Source organism: Lissotriton vulgaris, chromosome 3_1 (genome assembly GCF_964263255.1).
Source record: "Lissotriton vulgaris chromosome 3_1, aLisVul1.2, whole genome shotgun sequence".
Classification (NCBI taxonomy): domain Eukaryota; kingdom Metazoa; phylum Chordata; class Amphibia; order Caudata; family Salamandridae; genus Lissotriton; species Lissotriton vulgaris.
Window position 1 is genome coordinate 1,242,397,266 of NC_141689.1, and position 20,168 is coordinate 1,242,417,433.

The 20,168-nt window shown below is 47.1% G+C and overlaps 1 protein-coding gene across 1 annotated transcript in view; it reads right to left on the bottom strand.

Annotated features, from left to right (window-relative positions):
• LOC147727726 (alpha-2-macroglobulin-like) overlaps nt 1-20,168 on the bottom strand; it is a 1,118,600-nt gene that overhangs the window by 626,090 nt on the left and 472,342 nt on the right. Inside the window, exons 14-15 of the mRNA XM_086961723.1 lie at nt 18,124-18,275; nt 1,996-2,145 (exon numbers count right to left, since the gene is read on the bottom strand). Coding sequence (XP_086817849.1) covers nt 1,996-2,145; nt 18,124-18,275 — 302 coding nt within the window. The remainder of the gene's footprint in view (nt 1-1,995; nt 2,146-18,123; nt 18,276-20,168) is intronic.

A 20,168-nucleotide genomic window follows, 5' to 3' on the forward strand; every position in this document is an offset into this window, starting at 1 on the left:
CAAAGTTACGGGGTGAATGTTTAAGTGGTAGTAGAGAAAAAGAGGGGGCCCAAAACATTGTTTTCCCATGTTAATACCTGTAGAAACGTTTGGAAACATCAAGTCCTACACCTCCCCTTCTAATCCTTTAGTAAAAACAAATCCAATTTGCAGCTAAAAACATAAATGCCATATAGACGTGGTATGTAGTACACCACAGCAGGCTGCGCCATATAGGAGAAAGCTTGCATTCCATCATAGCATACCTTCCCTCGGTGTCGTTTGGGTTTCTTCTGGTGCACGTTTGGCCTGCACTAATATAATTACCTTTCCACATTAAAAACATGCACTACACTGGGTGCAGTGCAAAAACCATAACTTGCATCTGATTAGTGGGTCCTCATCAACTGCTGTCATACTGTGTATCCTGTAGCATCTCTGAGATAAAATGCTCTTGGTGTTAACCTTGGACTACAGCCAGAGTACCACAGGTGGTGGCCTACTTCACTCACACAGTTTTTGCCCACAAGGGACATTGGGCCAGATGTGCGACCATCAAAATTGTGACTTACAATTTACGCTCAATTGTGAGTCGCAAATAGAGAGTCACAATTTGGAATGTACAACAGTGTCAGAGAGACTGATTGCGATTCCCAATGGGATCGCAAAATGCGAGGCTAATGAATATTAATGAGCCACTCGCAATCTGCGACCCTATTAGGAATGGCTGACACTTCCAGGGATGGTGGCCTGCTGGGCTCAGCAGATATCCATGTCTGGGACTGCTAAAACGGGATGCATTTCAAAAAAGAAAAATTTAACGTTTTTGTTTAAATTTTTAAGGGCAGGTAGTTGTCCCTGGGACCACTGCCTGCCCCTAAAAAATATTTTCGCCTGCATTTGCAAAGGGGAAGGGGTCCCCTTCCAATTTGGTAAATGCATTATCACCCCTTGAAGAGGGCAGTAATTTGAGAGTGTTTTGCAAGTGCAATTGCTGTCGCAAAACATTCATACATGGCTTTGCGGTCGCTATTAGGAAGGGAATGCCCCTTCCTAATAGCAAGTTGCAAAGCCTATTTAGCGAGTCACAAATAAATTTTGACTTGCTAAATAGGGTTTGTACGTGGCCCTGTAGGTTTTTTCATGTGCAAACGGGTCGCAAACCTGTTTGCGCATGCAAAAATGGCTCGTACATCTGGCACAGTATTAGCTATTAGGGACAGTGTGATGATCTGTGGCAGATTAGGGACAAAAAAAAGTGAAGGTGCAAACTCTTACAGTTCGTGTCTGCGCTGGAGAGAACAGATCATAACAAAATGGAGCTGTGGTTTGAAACTGTAGTTAAGACTTCCACGGCCAGAGGGCCCAGCATTATTTTCAAAAAGGGTGAGCATCCACCCATAGATGGATGAAGTACGTGACTGCACCCACCTACCTGGGATGCCTGAGGGGCCAGTATTCAAACACAACTTCCTGTTGGGGCGCCTTGGCTGTGTGCCTAGTCATATATGGTGCACAATGAGTCTGTTTGCCCCTACAACAACATTTATAGTATGGGATGGACACAGGGATAAAGGTGTTCTCTCCTGTGAGTGGCACAAAATCCCCATGCAAATGAAGGAACTCCCTTATGATATCATGAGAATGCAAAAAATGTGTCCGGGTGACCTGTATTGCATACAAGAGACGCATAAGCCTTTTCTGCCAATTCAGTAATACCAGGGTGCACCAGGCGTGCTAAAAAGCCGCACAAACTCTCTTTGCACTTTCATGACACTTATTCAATACTGCTCTCCAGACATATCTGTTGACAATTCAGAGGCACTGTTAAAGTTACATGGCATCAAAGCAATGCTGTTTTATACTTTACGTGGAAATGATTTTAGTAGTTTACAAGATGAGAACAAGGTATTTAAAAACACTAATGATGATAGTCATTACAGAAGAAGGATTTGTACTATCAACTGTGAACTATCGTCTAAGATTGATACATGCAAAGGAGGGGGCAGCTCTTACCTTCTCTGCAGTAAGCTCCTTTCCAGAGGCCATGAGCAGGACACTTTTGTCAACAACATTCAGGGCACAGAGTGATCCGGGAGAAGCTTCCACTTGCAGATTCACGCTGGAGGCTGGAAGGGTCTTCTGTGCCGAGAAGTCTATCTTCACCTGGTATTGTATGAAAGGGATAAGTGAGCAGATCCATCGGAAGCAATGTTCACTCAATCCACAAAATATACAACAACCGGAAGTAGAGCAGCCACGCTTCAGTCATGACCTCAAGCAGGTGTGAAAGCTATGCTATGGATTGTTTTCTAATCCAGAGTCCAACTTTACCAACTAGAGTTTCCTAAACACGGGGGACTATTTTTGAAGTGTATAATGTGAAAGTGAACTGAAATCTATGGAAATATATCTGTACGTGGTTGAAGCCAAGGCTGGATTGCCTCAGGCTGGACCTTTCCTGTAATGGTACTGATAAGCTAAATAACTATGGAATTGTCATCTGGATCTCTGACATGAGAAGGGATGGTAGCTTGACCAGCTGTTTGGAAGCCTGTCCCCGTCTTCAGGGAGAAGCAGCCACCAAATCGAGTTCCAGTCTAAAAATAATGTCCTGAAGTTCAGAAACATCTGGGAGAGTACCAGCAAATGGATTTCAGGAAGGAGCTATCAGGGCCGAACTAATGGTAGCTGGCACTGGGCGTTTTCCTGATGGGCCAGAAGGGTAGGGGCTGGTTTTGGACCCATGGAGGCTGGTTTTGAGCAGTGTTTCTCACTAGCACCTCCCCCCCAACTACCGGGGCCAGTCGAGCAGATTGCCAGGGTTGGTTGCTCTTCCCAGTCTGGCGTGGGACCTAAGCACTGGCATGGCAGCCACAGACAAGCTGGGATGCATGCAGCATATTGAGGTCTTGGAAGGGTTTTTTTTGCTGTCCTAAATGGATGGAGCCTTTCAAGCGTAGCTCAGATTCATGGAAGAAAGAGGATACATTGAAAAGTCCATAGAACAAAAAAGGTAGGAGACACAGATAAAAACATCATCAGAGTGAGATAAGTGAGGAAAAACAGTAGTGCAGATGATGGCCCATGGATCAACTCTAATCTAAAATGAGGGAGACTAGGTCAGAGGCACAGAGGAATATGAAAAAAGGTGGCAAAAAGGGGAGCTTTTACCCATGAATACGTGAAAGGTGACTAAGACGTCTGAACATAACTGAAACATGAAATAAGTGGCACTGAGGGACTGAGCAGCACCCATAACACAGTGGCCGTCATCACTACCTGCCTTTACCTGGAGAATGGGAGCAGACATTTTCCACAACAAATATAATGAAACCAAGAGACAATATTTCAAACTGTGGAATGTTCAGAGCATGACAACAATGGGAATTTCCAGTGGTACAGACTGATGTTCATCCTTCACCTTTGTGCTAAGTGAGGCTCACTGGGTGGCACAGCTGTACCCAGTAGTGGGTTCCGGGCTTGCTATGCCATATGACTATTGCTGCATCTCATGAATGTGACCTACTGTAGCGGAAATATGCCTCTATTATACTAGAATGATTTAAACTACAGTCAACGAAATAGGGCCATGACCATCAAAATGCAAAGAACTGGTATGGGGGTTCATCAAACTATGATAATGGGGAAGCCCGCTCCCCCACAAGGGCCCTTGTTTGTATCTAAACTGGAAATTAACTTGAATGATCTTCAGTCTTTAACCTTATGGGACAATTATTTACGAAGTAAGCAGTCTGCTTTATTAACTCTCTGTTTACTAGACCCAGAAATCATATTACGTACATCTCACATCTTTCCAACATGAGCATTACACTAGAGATTTTTTTAATTAAGGATTGATATTAACTCTTTATATTCGATTCCATTTCCTGCTGCTAATTGATACCAGTCCGGAGGGAACTGTTGCTGTTCTCTTAGGTTATAATGCACTCGCATTCATTATTTATTTATTTATTTATTTATTTAAGTGTTTTATGGAGCGCGAACTTGACCTGTTAGGGTATCAGAGCGCTTTACAGAGAAACATAAGCATGTACAGAGTAGGCATATCATCATCCCGCTACGGATCAAGTGGAAGAGGGCAGGGTGCAGGATATATAAGGGAGATAGAGCACGCATTTACAGATTAAATATCCAAGTACTCAAGAAGAGGTAACACAATTATAAACTGTGTTTATCAAAGTTTGTGAAGATCCCACGTTTCAGCAGGGGTGAGGTAGATAATCCAAAAGGAGGCAGTAGCTGACTGTAGATCAAGGCTGTAGTGGTGGTGGAGGCAAGTTTAAGCGAGAAATTTGCCCATAAGGAATGTTTTGGCTTCCATTTTGAAGCGAGGCAGAGAGGGGATTCTTCTGATGTCAGGAGGGAGAGAGTTCCATATTCTAGAAGTAGCCCCGGAGAAATCTCGTTTGTAAGTTTTTTTTTCCAAAAGCGTGCAGGTTGGAGCAGGAGGTCTCTGGCAGATCGTGATTTTCTGATTTCTCTGGAAATCACAAGTTTCTGCCTCAGATATGCAGGGGAGTTAGAGTACAAGGCTTTGTGCGTGATGTGTGCTACTTTGAGCTGTATTTTTGCCAGTTGAGAGATTTCAAGTGCGGGGAAATATAGTTGAATTTCCTCGTGCCGGTGAGTAGTCTGGCGGCCGCATTGAGGCAGGCTTTTAGAGGTGCCAGGGAGACCTTGGGTAGACCCGAGAGGGTAGAACAGCCATACTCCAGTCTAGATATGACAAGTGATTGGACTGCCATTTTTAGGTTGGGAGCGTCGAGGAAGGGTTTCAATTTCCTAAGGTAGCTCAGGTGCAATCAGACTGATTTGGCCTTCAAGTTGATGTGGTCACGCATGTTCAGGTTGCTCTCAAGAGTGATTCCCAAGGAGTTGGCCGAGTCCACGATGGTCGGTGGGCAATTCAAGGCTGTGATAGCCTTAACCCATGATTTAATCTCAAGGTTGGTATTGGGTGGGGGCGATAGAGGGCGCACTTGCTGAATGGCCGCACCTGCGTGAGGCTCCAGCAGCCTGGCATAGCTATCCGCTATTTATCCTTCTTCCCCTGCACCCACCCGCCTGAAAATCCCCACGGAGGGGCAGCGTGGGCCCCTGCACACTCGGCGAAGGTTTGGTGGCTCTACCCCCTTGGGCTCCGGTGTTGTGCACTGCGGACCCCCCGGCCGGCGTGTGGCTTGCCGTGCCGGTGCCTGCAGTCGGCTCCTGGACCTACTCGAGCCCGGGGATCGCCACGAGGCGAGTGGGCCTCCAGCTCTTGGTGGGCGGCGCAGCTGATACTGGCGGTGGGGCCGGCATGGACAGGGGCTTAGGAGGTACGTGTTGCACGCATTGCTTGCGGCGTGGGGGCGGGGGTGGTGCGGAGCCCCCCGCTGATTTTGCCCTGCTGTGAGCCCCCACCGGCACTGTACTTGGCGCGATATTTCAGCGCCATTGACGATTGGCTGCCCACACCTACAAGGGCCCGAGACGCCCGGCGGCCTGCCATCCCGCTGCCATACACGGCCTCATTGTCTGCCTTTTGCCGCCATCTGGATGAACTGACGACTCCAACGGACTAGCGCTTCTGTGTGTATCCTCGAGGCGCTGTATCTCTGCTGGTATTCCTGCTCTTTCTCAAGGGGGACCGAGCCACTCCAGAACTGAACTCTGCCTCACTGCGGGCCCCCCCCCGCAAACGCTTGCTGTGCCCCCCCCTCGCTGCCTGGCACCTCATTTACAGCAGAGATACCGCTACACCGCACTGAGTAGTGTTGTGACACTATCACCTCCACTTACTCCCCTCCAGCGGCAGTGCTGATAGCGCATAGACGCGTGAACTTCCTACATCTCAGTGTCGGCATGGGGAAGCCGGACCGTCGCCAACCCAGGCTGCAGTTTGAACCAGCGGCACAGAAGAAGGCGACGCGACACACGGGAGACGCGGTGCCACCCCGGAGCCCGACCTCGGAGGCCTCGACGTCGGCCCCGCTGACCCCAGATATGGCCACCATGCTGCAGGAGATGCGCCAAGGCTTCGCAACAGTGGTCGACAAAGTGGATAGACTTTCGTCTAGGATGGATGGCATAGCCCAAAAGATGGACGTCCATGAGGAGCGCATAACTGAAGTAGAACGCAGAATATCGGAAAATGATGATACAACCGCGTCGCATGACTCTCGCCTTGCCAGAATGGACAACGTTTTAAGAGTGATTGCCGCCAAAAACGAGGAGTTGGAGGCTAGGAGCCGGCGGAACAACGTTCGCGTCACGGGCATTCCGGAGTTGACCAACTCAGGGAAGATGGAGTTGTATATAGAGAAACTGCTTACGGCGACAGTGGGAGCAGACGTTCTTTCGAATCAGTTTATTGTGGAACGCGCCCATCGCTCCCTTGGTCCTCAACCCCAACCTGGAGCCCCACCGCGACCCATAATTACGCGCCTGCTCAACTACCGAGATCGCGATGCGGCGCTCCGAGCAGCCCGGGCGAACCAGAACCTGACATATGATGGCGTGCCCTTCTCCATATACCCTGACTTTACCCCGGTGGTTCAAGAGCAACGGCGGAAATTTCTTGCAGTTAAGAGGAAACTGCGAGATCTGAGCATTGACTATGCCCTCCTGTACCCGGCCAAGCTGCGAGTCACACACCAGGGCACACAGCACTTCTTTCTTAACCCACAACAGGTCGAAGACTACCTTAAGACTTTGCCCAAACGACACAGAAGGCCTGCAGACGCTGAGGACTTGAACGCATCCGGCCCGAATAGTCAACAGCTGGCTCTCTATGGTTCTTATCCCTGTACTCAAGTTGATCGTCCTCACTCCCTTCTCTGCGCAGGGGGTCCTATCCTTCTCTGCGATGGCTGCGGCTGCCCCTGGGGTGGCATGGACGGGTGCTGGACTGCAGGTGGTAATGTATGCCAGGCCCCCACCCCCTTTCTCCCTCTCTGCTCCGGATGGAGATCCCAAGGGTGGACTTGCACGGAGTGGGACGACTGGGGGTGGTGGAACGTGCACCTCTGATGACCCCTACTGGGTGTTCCCCAATGACATTGACTTTGATTTTTCTTTGTTGGTTGGTTTTTTGCATTGTTTTGGTATGTGGGTGGGGGGCGGGTTTGGGGTACTGGCGAGTTGGGGTAGCTTCAGTGGGTGGGGGGTGGTGTCTACCGGGCGGAACGGGCATGCACTGTGCAAGGTATTGCTTCCCTTAGAAGAGCCGGAATGTTTCGCCCTGCCTGGTTGAATACTGTGAACTGTTTAGCTTTCTTCCGATCAGGTCCGTTTGGTGGAACTGTAGGGGGGAGGGTGGGTGGGGGGGTGCTGGGAGTTTTGTTGGGGTTCAGGTTTTAACATGTGCATGCTGTGTTGTGAACTCACTTGTCTGCCCGATGGAAGGCTCCTTGGATTTGGCCGGGGGACGAGGGGGTGGGATGGGTGTGCTTTGCGTTGTCTGTGGCTGAGAGGCGGCATTGGAGGTTCCCTCAGTGTTCCGCTCCCTGTTCCCCCTGGGGGCCTGTCTATTGCTGAGGATGGCTGGGCTATCCTACATGCTTTCATCCAGCAATCATTGTTTCACACCTCTACATGGGTGACACACGATTAAATGTGATTTCTTGGAATGTGCGAGGGCTGGGAGACCATAGGAAGAGAAGGCAACTATTGAGCTACCTTGATCGCCATAACGTTCACATTGCTTTCCTACAGGAAACGCATTTTGCACCCCACAGGTCTCACGCCTTTGGAAGTAGATGGGCTTCCCACACGATCTTTGCTAATTACTCCTCATATGCACGGGGTACGGCCATTCTGGTTAAGAGGTCCACTCCCTTTAGGTTTGCTGGCTCCAGGGCTGATTCCCAGGGGAGGTATTGTTTGCTATGGGGTAGACTGGGGCATATGACAGTGACACTAGCATGTTGTTATGGACCTAACACAGATGACCCGCAATTCTTTACTTCTTTATGGGCTGCGATAGTGGAGACGGGACCACAGCACCTTATATGGGGAGGAGACTTCAACACTACCCTGCACCCCCCCCTGGATAGGTCACACCCTGCCCCCCACCATTATACTAATGGGCGAGAAGTCTTTAGAACAACCATGGCCAGTAACAATCTCATAGACGCTTGGCGTTCACACTGCGGGACTAGAGGGGAGGGTACACACTTTACAGCGCAGGCTAAGTCGTGGGCACGGCTCGACTATTTCCTCCTAACCTCACAATTGTATACGGCGCTGATTCACGCGTCGCACCTCCCCAGGACATATTCCGACCACTCCCCCGTTCTTATTACATTGTCCGGTCCTGAGCTAGGCCCCCCAGTGACGGCATGGCGTATGCAACCCTCTATTTTATTGGACTCGGAATTCCAAGAAGAGCTCCGTGAGGAATGTTTAGACTTCTTTAAACGCAATAAAGACTCTGTCCAAGACGTAGAGACCATATGGGACGCCTTTAAGGCCACGCTCCGGGGCTTGTGTATTTCAAAAGGCTCGGGTGTGCTCAAGAGCATACTGACTAGAATACGCAGCCTAGAAGCCGACCTACGTAGTGCTGAGGCCCGCCTTAAAACAAACCCTGACAGTGCAACCCTTGCTACCATTTGTGAAACACTGTCGGAATTTTCGGAGGAAGCTGCCCGCGAGGTAAAGTTTAGGAATAAATACTGGGTGGCCAGGCGATATGGAGAGGGTGAGAGACCTGGAAAGGCTCTGGCGGCGACGGTTAAACTAATGCGTTCGCCAACGGTCATACTGGAACTTGAGACTGCTGAGGGGCTGGTACTCAGGGACACTACCCAGATCCTGAACGAATTTGTGCGGCACTATGGTACGTTATACTCCTCTAACAGGGCTGGCGAACTCACACTGGACGATTATTTGGAGGATGTCTCCTTGGGTTGGTTGACCGATGCACAGAGAGCCTTCTTGAGCGCTCCCTTTGAATTGGGTGAGGTCAGGGAGGCTATTATGAGCATGAAGTCGGGTAAGGCCACTGGGCTGGATGGCATCCCCATTGAGTTCTACAAAACGTTTATTGACTTCATGGCGCCAGTACTGCGGGAGGTTTATGAGGACGCGCTAGAGGTGGGCCACCTCCCTGCTTCCATGAGGATCGCTCTTATTACGTCACTGCTCAAGCCAGGCAAACCCGCTTCCAGCTGCGACTCCTACAGACCGCTGTCCTTGTTAAATTGTGACGTGAAAATACTTGCGAAACTGATTGCAGCACGCATCAGCCTCCTCCTGCCTGCTTTGATACTTCCGGATCAGGCCGGATTTGTCCCTGGGAGAGCGACGTCGCACAATCTCCGTACCTTTTTTTCGGTCTATGACTCGGTCCACGAAGACCTCCCGATGGTGGCCGTTTTTTTAGACGCCACTAAGGCGTTTGACTCCCTCGAGTGGGACTATGTGTTCAAGGTTCTGGAGCGAATGGGTTTCCCACTTATATTTATTTCATGGATTAGATTATTGTATACGCGTCCAGTGGCCAGAGTCCTCATTAATAGTAAATTGTCTTCGGACTTCCCGATCTCCAGGGGGACACGGCAGGGTTGCCCCCTGTCCCCCCTCCTCTTTGCCATAGCCACTGAACCCCTGGCTGCTAAACTGCGACAACATCATAGGGACAGTGCGCTGCGCTTCTTTCAGAGACAGATACTCGTCTCAATGTATGCTGACGATATCACCCTTCAATGTTCGCCACCCTAGCGACAACTTGCATCCCATACTCCCAGAATTTATACGGTTTGGAGCCCTTTCGGGAGTTCAAATTAACTGGAGTAAGTCGTGTATCTTCCCCCTTACTGCCTCGACGAGACAGTTCCCGCTGGAATTCCCGCTTGCCTGGTGCACGGGAGATTTTAAGTACTTGGGCATACATGTGGAAAAGAGTAGAGAGGAGCTGATTCGTGCTAATTATGGCACTGTGATGGACAAGATGAGGGACAATATCTCCAGATGGATTACACTCCCCCTTTCCATGGCTGGGCGGGCCTCATTAGTTAAAATGGTTATACTCCCTCAGCTTCTGTACCTCTTTTTAAATATCCCGTATCATCCCGGATCCCATTTCTTTCGACTGCTACGCTCGGAACTGCTCCGACTGGTGTGGGGTGGGAAGACGCCCAGACTCAAATGGGAGATCCTAGTCCGGCCATTCTCACAAGGGGGCTTCGGCATTCCTGACTTCGAGCTTTACTATCGAGCTGCTCAGGCCCACTATGCGCACTTTTGGGTACGTCAGCAGAGATATATGCCTCAACTGGCGGCTGAACACTGGTTGGCCCACCCGACCCCCATCGAAGGGGCACTCTACTCCCAGGTTGAAGGTAGGGACAAGACCCCTTCCACGGTATCTAGCACGGTCACGGCGTGGAACACCATTGTATTGAAACTTGATCTGCACTTCCTATATGCTCCTCTGCTGCCACTGACCTACCACCCGCAGCTTCCACTCCTACAGGAGGCTGGATTCCAAAAATTGTTAAAAAAAATACATGTCGCCACATGGGGGGACTTGTATCGTGATGGCACCTTCCGTACTAGGGACCAGTTATACGAGGGCATACAACCAACACCTCTAGACCTATTTTATTATATCAGGCTACGGCACGGACTACAGGCCCTTACCCCGACTTCTCCTGCGAGCCCCCAGTGCTGCCTCCCCTACAGACCATGCTGCTTCAAGACACCCCTAATAAACTGGTATCCACACTCTATAAATCTGTCCGGACCAACATGACCTACACTGCTCTGCCAGCTAGTCACAAATGGGAACAAGATCTTGCCTTGACTCTCACGGATACACAATGGGAATTTTGCCTACAGCAGACCGAACGCATATCCTCCAATAGCCGCTACAGGATAATTCATTATAAATTCCTGCACAGACTGTACCACACCCCAGCGCGCCTACACAGGTTCCAGCTTAGGCCCACAGATACGTGTGACAGGTGTGGGGCTCCCGGGGCTGACTTCCTTCACCTTGCATGGGGGTGTGCCGCGGTAAGCGCATACTGGACTCAGGTGTTTCAAGCGCTGTCCAAAATGATACACATGACGGTCGATCCGTGCCCATTGGTAGCCCTTCTGGGGTATGTTGCACCTCTCCAGGCGGCGCACCGCAAATATGTGGCGCTGGCTATGCTTCTGGCTAAACGCAGAGTGGCCTGTAGATGGGGGAGGGGGAGGGCACACAAGTTTAAAGATTGGATGAGGGACATGGTATACTGCCAGGAACAATTACATACATATTCCGAACTGCTTCCGCCTACTTCTAGGCCTACGGATATTTGGGCCCCGTTACAATGCTATTTGATCACTGACCCACTCGAGGATGACCGTACTTGAAATTGAGATGTTGGGACCCTGCGTTGGTACCTCTTGGTCTTGAACTAAGCTTCCTGGGCTGACCTGCATGGCATGATGTGCTTGCTACTCCCCCCCCCTCCCCTGTCTTCTCCAGCCTCCCCATTTCAGGGTTCTCTGTGGGTTGCTCCGTCCTCCACGCCATCGCCCAGGTATCTACCGGCATACCACCCTCGATACCGAGGCCCGCCTTCCCTTCATTTGTAGTCCCATTGCTCTGCCAGCCTCATGCCCTCCACGGCCTGTTATGCCCGCCGGGCGCCTGATATGTCCGCTTTCCCCCCCCCCTGGGTTCACCTAGACACTGCACATGTTACTGTTGACATAAAAATTTAAAAAATGCAAGACTCATTGATTTAGCGTGAAGACGATGCACTTGTCACTTGAATGTTATTGTTTGACGCGATTGTATTCGCATTAATGCACTTCTGTTGATACTTGTGCTATTATATGCATCGATAGCGGCCGGCCTCCGGGTTGTTGGCGAGACGCTGTGTACTCCTGACAGTGCTCAATAAATGTTTTGCACCAAAAAAAAAAAAAAAAAAGTTTGGTATTGGGTGAGGCGATCAGGAGAAATTCAGTTTTCTTTGCGTTAAGTTTGAGTTGATTGGATGCGAGTCATTGGACGGTGTGTTCCAAGGCATCGTTCACGGAGAGGATGAGGTTTTGATGTGGATCTGAGTGTCATCAGCGTACATATGATGGGAGATATTAGCAGTGTGTAGAACTTCGGTAAGCGGTTCCAGGGAAAGGTTGAAGAGGGTGGGGGACAGTGTTGAACCTTGCAGGACTCCGTGACCGGGGATGGTGCCAATAGTATGCCGTTGATGAGGAATCTCTGGGACCGGTTTTGGAGGAAGGATCTGAACCATCCTAGAACAGTGCCATCCAAGCCCATTCTGAGTTTGAGGTGTTCAAGAAGTTTTACATGGTTGACCATGTTGAAGGCCAAGTATAGGACCAGGAGGATGAGTTTTGCCTTGGTCAAGAGCTTGGAGAGCATCATCCACGATGTGGAGCATAGTGGTTTCAGTACTGTGCTCTGGCCTGAATCCAGATTGGAAGTCATCGAGTGGGTGGAAGTTGTTGATGTGTTGACTTAGCTGCTGCTGCACACATTTCTGCAACACTTTGGCTAAGAGGGGGAAGTTGGAGATGGGTCTGAAGTTGTCAGGGGAGGCTGGATCCAACAACGCCTTTTTCAGAATGGGAAGGACTTGACCGGCTTTCAGAGGGTCTGGCAACGTTCCATACCGGAGAGAGGCGTCAATTACTGTAGTCCAGCTAGGAATAATGGATTTGGCAACAGCAGCTAGGCAGTTGGAAGGGAGCGGGTCATTATAATGGTTATTGGGTTTTAGGGAGGATAGGATTTTGGACACTGAGTCGTCATCATAGAGTTTGAAGTCAGTCCAGTGAGCATGGTTTTTGGGTGAAGCCTGTAGGGGCGACGTTGCTGGAGGAGGTGGGTCCAGAGGTGTTTGAGGGTATGTGATGGATTTGAGTTCAATTCCAAGGGCTGAGATTTTATCAGCAAAGGAGGAGAATTCATCCGAGGATATAAGAGACTTTGGAGTTTCTTTTGAAGTTTTGGACAACTTATTAGATTGGTATTTGACCAATTCGAAGAGCTTGTGGGATCTGTTCTTGGCCTTCTCTAGTGCAGTTCTGAAGAACTCTTTTTTTTTTACTTGTTATGTTATGTTATTTATGGGTCTTATATAGCGCAACGGCTACTCCAAAGGAGTGTCCCGGCGCTTTGTGCTCCAGACCCAGAAAAGAGACTGAAAAACATAACAACAAAAAGGAAAACAGAGGATAAGGATAAAAGTGCTCTAACCGGAGAATAACCAAGTCTTAAGACCCTTCCTGAAGGCAAGCAGATTAGATGTGGACCGTAGGGACAATGGTAAAGAATTCCACAACTGAGGTAACTTGAGTATGTTCCTGTTGTAGTTATTTCTGGCCTGACGGAGGAGTTTTCGATCTGCGGTAGAGGGTTGTTGCCTCTAGGATCTTTCAGCTTGTCGGAGGGTTCTCCTCTCGTTGTTAAGGGATCCAGTGAACCAGGGGTTTCTGTCTTTGATTTGGGTTCTTTTCCGCTTTAGTGGGGCATGGTCATCCAAGAAGGTTGCAGAGTAGTGCTCGTTGAGGTCGCTGGCTGTTGTGATATGAGGGGGGGAGGTCTGATTTACAGAAAGCCTCGAGTTCCCTGCGGTCCGGATTCAAAATGTCTCTGATCCAGCGTTTCGGTATCACCGGTTGTGGGGCCCAAGTCTTTTGGGCATCAGGTAGGAGGAAGGTGATGGCGTGGTGGTAAAGAGCAGTTGTATGGGTCTATAGAGATAATCTTGACTGTTGATTCTTTGGAGATAATCCAGTCCAGAGTGGCCCATTTTGTGTGAGTTGGTAGTGAGCAGGCTTGGGTCAGGGCTTGATCGGCCAGGAGGTCCTTGATGGCATTGACATGTGAGTCTTTTGGATCGTTCCAGTGCAGGTTAAAGTCACCAAGGAAAATATCATTGGCATTATTGGAACACCTAGCTGTGATGATTTCCATGAGGTGGTCAGTCAAGGAGTCGTTCATGCCTGGGGGTGGTAAAAGATGTGCAGGTTGAATAGAGGGGTGGAGTTGTTGACGATAGCGAGGGCGAGATATTTGCAGGATTCGGTGGTGTCCGCCAGAAGTTCCGTGACCAGAAGGTTAGAGTGCTAGGTGCAGGCGATGCCTCTTCCTTTCTTGTTAGCTTGTCTGTCTAGCCTTGTGATGTTGTAGTTGGGAGGGACTAGGAGGTCCAGGTATGGAGATGAGGATTCATTGAGCCATGATTTCGTGAGGATCGTTAAATTGAACTTTTTGAGGTGGATGAGATCAGCAATATCCATGGCATGCTGGCAATTAAATAAAAGTCCAGATAGAGGGGATTTGGAAGGAGGTTCAGGAGTCTAGGCGGACAGACGAACGGGTGCTAGATTACTCTTGAATATAGTTCTGTTGTGGAGGGTAGCGGGTCTGTTGTGGTTGATAGTGACCGTGCAAAAGGCGTGTTTGGCCTTTGCATCTAAAGGATGAAGGATAGCTGGGGTAGAGTTGTGGTCTCGGAGGATGGCAGGGATTCCCCTTTCAGTGAGATCTTGTGGGCTTGGAGTGGCAGAGGAGGGGTTGTAGGAAAGGACATGGGCATGTGTTTCCTCCTCTGATAGGTGGCATTGGTGCTTATGGGGGTGACGATGTCTCAAGGATAGCGGAAGAGGTTGTTTAGTAAGTTCTGGCAAATGCGGGGTGGCGTTTGACGGTGGTGTATGGTTGGCGAGAGAGAGGTGGAGGATTTTCATTAGCTCTAGGATGGAGATATGTATGCTCTGGGTTAGTTTGGAGGCTCTGCTGTGAAGAGAATCGATGTCCCTAACAGACGGGGATGTTAGAGGACAGGGGGTCAGTGGTTCAGGAGCAGTTCTGGCAGTGAGAGTAGGGGATAGGGGGAGAGGACTAGTAAGGCCTGTGTTATAGGCCATAGGTCATAATTTATAGAATATAGGTCATATTTTTTACATTATTTGTATTTATTGCTTGTCCTCATAGTTTTTTAAAGTCAAGTTTTATTTAAGTTTGGTAGATTGACTCGAGAGATAGCAACGTCCCTAATATCTGAAATGATGTTTATGACCATGGCTATATCTCCTGGACGTTTTCAATTGCTTTTTATAAGCAGAGTGCGCAATACTGTTATGATTTTATTGTATAATACATCTTCTATATTACTATTGTAAAATGTTATATGCTGATATACATCTTGCTACAACTGAAATGTGCCTGGGTTGCTTGTGTTCCTTTTCAGAGAAGTAGGCAACTCAATAAATCATAAGCTTTGCAGCCGGGTGACTTCCCTTGCCCCTACATCATTTAAAGTTTACGGGGCCGGCTTTAGCGCTGGTGGAAGCCCATGCCACATTCACTTTTGGCGCCCACACGTCCCTTGAGCGCCTCCTCGGATTCTCTCACTGTCACCTGCAAAAGTGCCCCACATCTCTCCTATCATAAGATATTGCTAAGCATAGTGTCCCCCATGAGGTCACAGCACCCCCTCCACAGGTCAGCGCCCAGTCCGGCCGTACATTTGCACTGCCCTAAAGCCGGCCCTGAGCTTACCTGGCCTCCTCGTTCACGTTCTTGAAAGACATTCTCCCGGTTTACTTAATTAAGGAGCCGAATAATATAATAGAGCAAAGAGACGGTATGTTTAACAGGTCTAATAGCATATATTTGCAAGTTTTAGGAGTAAATAAATGACAAACTGCATAGTGTAATTTTCTTTCTAAAACAGGCTTCCGAATTATTATCTTATTTTCAGACACCTTCAGCACAATATTTCAGCCAGCACAATTTCCCTCTTAGCAGCCCCCTCGGCCTATGGCTTTCTCAAGAAAAGAAGGACACAAGGATAGGACATGGTACTACTGATGGGTAAAATGTATCTTAAGGTATGGGTTACACTGCAAATCAAAATTGGTCGATGAAACACACTATGCATACGTGCGAAAAAGGTTTAGAAGCTGCAGTTCTCTCGAAGCACAATTGTTGTTATAAACATATCAGTCTACACAAAACAACATATGGCTATATATTTGAGACAAGTACTTTTCAAATAGTATCTATGTCAGGGCGTAGATAAAGATTAGTAATAAGTATGAGGGGAGCTGCTTTATCTTTGTCAGAGGTCTGCTGTGTAATGTGCTAAAAGGAGCTTCAGTGCCAAAGATTAGCGTCACTATAACAAAGGGTCTGTAGGGACATCCTTTGCAAGCACAGTAAACTCTGGGAAAGATGGGTGAAAGAGAAAGTGGGTTGTCACAGTAGAATTAAGAATGATGTTCAGACAGGTGTGACAGACTGTGAATGCGGCCTGCTTTATGTCTAAGTGCATTATCGGAAGTCTTGTGGCATTGTGTTTGTTTGTGGGTTCAAATTCTGTGGTAAAAAGGGGTGTGTTGTACCTCATGACGTCACCACAAGACTAGCCATCTTGGAAGTACACAGACTGTGAGTTGTCGGGGCTGAAATTCAGGCATAAATGGAGGCCATTTTAGGTTATGATCGAGCATCATGAATACTGAATATGAACTGAAAAATTGAGGTCCTTCATGGTTTAAAGGTCCGCGCAGTGAATCAGTAATAACTAGAGATATGTATTGGTGTTAATAACAGAAAATAAAAGAAGTTATGCAATGATGCTAAAATCAAATTCGTCCCAATTAAGAGGCTCAATCTTGGTTAAGGTTTTAAACTAGTAGGCTGCGAACATTATACTATTTGGACAACGCTAATCTCATTTCAAATGGCAATGCAAGTTAGTATGTTTGTGTTAATTAAAGCTTTGTTTATGCTTAGTCCCAAGATGAAAGATAATATTTTTTCCTGAAGTTGTCAGAAAATAGGATAATAAATCAAAAGTCGGTTTTACAAAGATAATTATTCTGTGCAATTTCATAATTCTTTGTTTCGATGTTAGGTGACATCGGAGCCACTATTACGATGTGTACACCTATACATCACAGTGACATCACATAACGAGGAGCCTCACCTGCGATCAGAAAGCATAACAGAAACATTAGCATGAAAAAATGTTGTTGGTGGAGAATGTGTGTTTTGGTGTTGCATATTTAAATTTTGAAAAGGAGTCCCCAATCCTAGACCGCAACACCTCCCAAGGATGTACCCCCTCTGATGAAATTAGGTCTGACCAGATTGTTATTCCCTCTCTCCTGACTGGTAGAGAGAGGCTATCCTGGAGACATTGCGGAGTACCCGGGGAGTCCCATATAGGGGCAAGATCTGAGTAATATTTTATACCCCAATACCCCTTAACTCTGTTCCAAAGAATCAAGGCCAATTTCAGTACCTTTAGGCGAACCTTCTTATAAAATCTTGACGCACCAAACTTATATAAAAAACCAGGGTCACCCCCTTCCTGATCTAACATTGTGTTCAAAATCTGACCCCAATTAGAGTTGTCTCCCTTCCTTTTTGTACGCCACAGGTTTCCTCAGAGAAACCCAAGCTATGAGGATTTATTGCCAATGCTAGCTGTATTAGATAGCTCTATGTAATGTCACATTTATGTTCCCTGGCTGTAAAAGAGTGGTAGGGTTAAAGCAATGTCAACCCTACCTTGACGGAAGGAATAGTCTAACACAGAGCATCCAATGTAGGGGATTAGATGTCTCTCTTTGTTCACCCCTCTACCTTGCCGCTGCCCAGAAATAAGATATATTTTAGCTTCAGTTAACACTTTTCACCTTTACATTGCAGCATGTGAAACCTCTACTCACCATAGCCCAGTACTATAAAATACCCCCTCAAGTGGAAGGCCTGTGCACAACACCTTATATTTAGATTTTCACTTCTCCCAGTAGTAAATTGCCTGAAACACAGCTCACCCTGTCAGATGTGTCCTCCTCGTCATGGCACCAGCATATATGACGGGAAGAGATAATTTGAGTGCAGAATTAGTGATACAGCTGGCAGTCATATCACCAGGGGATACATTATACACAGCACGTCTAGGAAATGTGTCCTAGTTTGGCCTGTATTTATGAATTATGAACGTCCGCACACTTTAACCAATTGGAGATGTTCAACATTTAGCTATCAGTTCTCCCTCAGTTGTCTTTCACCTTAACAAAAAGAACCCAGACACACCATGACAGTCCCTTTTCTTGGGATCGACAACCTTCTTTATTCTCAACACCCACCTTGTTGGCAAAGCACCTCTCTATTTTGAAGGAAGTCTTATCAGCAATGACTTCACCATTGGGAAGGATCGTCATTATAAGTACATTGGCCTGGGGCGCAAGACTGGAGCTAATGTGCAGCTGCATCGTGAAGCTCCCAGAGGCAGTGACTCCTATGTAGAGAAAGAAAAGACAGTAGAGTTATAAGGCAGTTACAGCAGACTCCTGCACATAAAGCGCACAAGTCACTTGGTCAGAGAGAAACAATTCTATGTTTGTGGATTACTAGAGCAGCACCTTAGGTGGAAGGAAAGAGAGAAAGAAAGAGAAGAGCGACGGACTGCAAATCTAGGAACTTTTGATCTTGGCCCAACATGACACATTTTATTCGTAGAACCTAACAGAAGACAGGCTAGCATTATATCTTCCATATCTTCCTGAGTTGTCTATCATTCCCATAGGAATCCTCAAACGAATCAGTGGCAGTCAATGTTCACATCTCCTTGCAATACTTGATCCCCTGATGTGCCAGTGGTAAACTGCCTCAGCAATAGTCTGCATCATTAACTTCTTCCGTAAGTGATTATCAAGACTTATTTATTTCAAAAGTCATCAGTGTGCACTACTTTATTACCACATAGGCCCACATGCATCAAAGCAAAACCGGTCGCAAACGGGCAGATTCTCAGAATCTGCCCCTTTGCGACCAGTATTTTTGCATTTGGGATGCATCATCCCAAATGCAAAAATCGCAATTTAAGTCATCTCTAAATTGCGATTACTTAAATTGTGATTGCATTTAAGGAATCTCAAATTTTGAGCTTCCTTAAATGCAATGTATTAAAGTAAAAAAATGAGCGAATTCGCTAATAGGGGGAGCAAATTACCATGAAGTTGAACTTCATGGTAATTTGCAAAAACTTTGAAAAATGCACTAAAGTGAGATGTAGTCCCATTCATTCTTATGGGCCTATAGGGGAGGTATTCCTTAATTGCGACTCGCAATTTGCGAGTCGCAATTAAGGAATGTTTATTTTTTAAGCAATTTCTACATGCATAGCCTTTTGCTATTCCTTATTAGCGAATCCTTATTTTTCGCTAATAAGGAATCGCAAATGGCATTGTTGATGAATATGCCAGACAGTCTTTACAGGTTTTATCACTCAAATGCATTTGTAACGTAAGTTGTTACAAATAATTCGTTTACAATGTGAGGTAAGTTTGGTAAGTATATAAAGTTGGGATTGATTATTTTTGAGAAATGAGAATTTTGGAATAAATAGTTAGAGTTAAAAAAGTCGGCTGAGGAGTAAACTCGTCCTCCAAAAATACGGCATATGGAGCTTGGTTTCAAAGGGTAACCGTTAGGGGGGAGTAGATGTTGGAATAAGAAAGGGGGCTTGTGGGGTTTACTCCACAAAAATAGTTGATGGAGGTTAAAAATTTTTGGAACGGGATGTCTTGAGTATGGGTTATAGGAGATAAGGGTTAGGACGTTTCTAAATTATGAGGGGCTGATATGTTTGGGGTCCAGGTATTTATTTTGTTATGGTTGTGGATAGCTTTTTGGGTGGTTACATTAATTTAGTCTTTTTTTCTGCAAATTAAGTTTTAGAAGCAAGATGCTATAGTTATACTGAGTAAATAAGGGTAGGGAGTGTATTCAAGTTTGGGTTGCTAATGTTTGGGACTGCAGGCATTTATTATTTATGGATCTAAGTATTTATTTACAGTACAGTACAGTAATTTAAATTTGTATTTTATTTGTTCACGTTCATTTTTAAGAGTGGGTGAGTGGGTTAGAAGGGAGAAGGGTTTGGAGTATTTTAGTATGGGGTGCTGATTGTGTTGGAGTATAAGTATGATTTTTAGGTGTGTAGGTATGTAAGCTATACCTGACTAAAGAGCCCAATCATGGTGAAACCAGTCTTGGGTTGCTTGCGTTCCGGTTCAAAGTCAACCTGGCCTGGCAGTACAACCTGGACTGTTCCTATTGCAGCACAGTCAAGACTGATTTGCATCTGATTGGGTCTAAACGGAGTTAGCAATGTGTGCAAAACAACAAT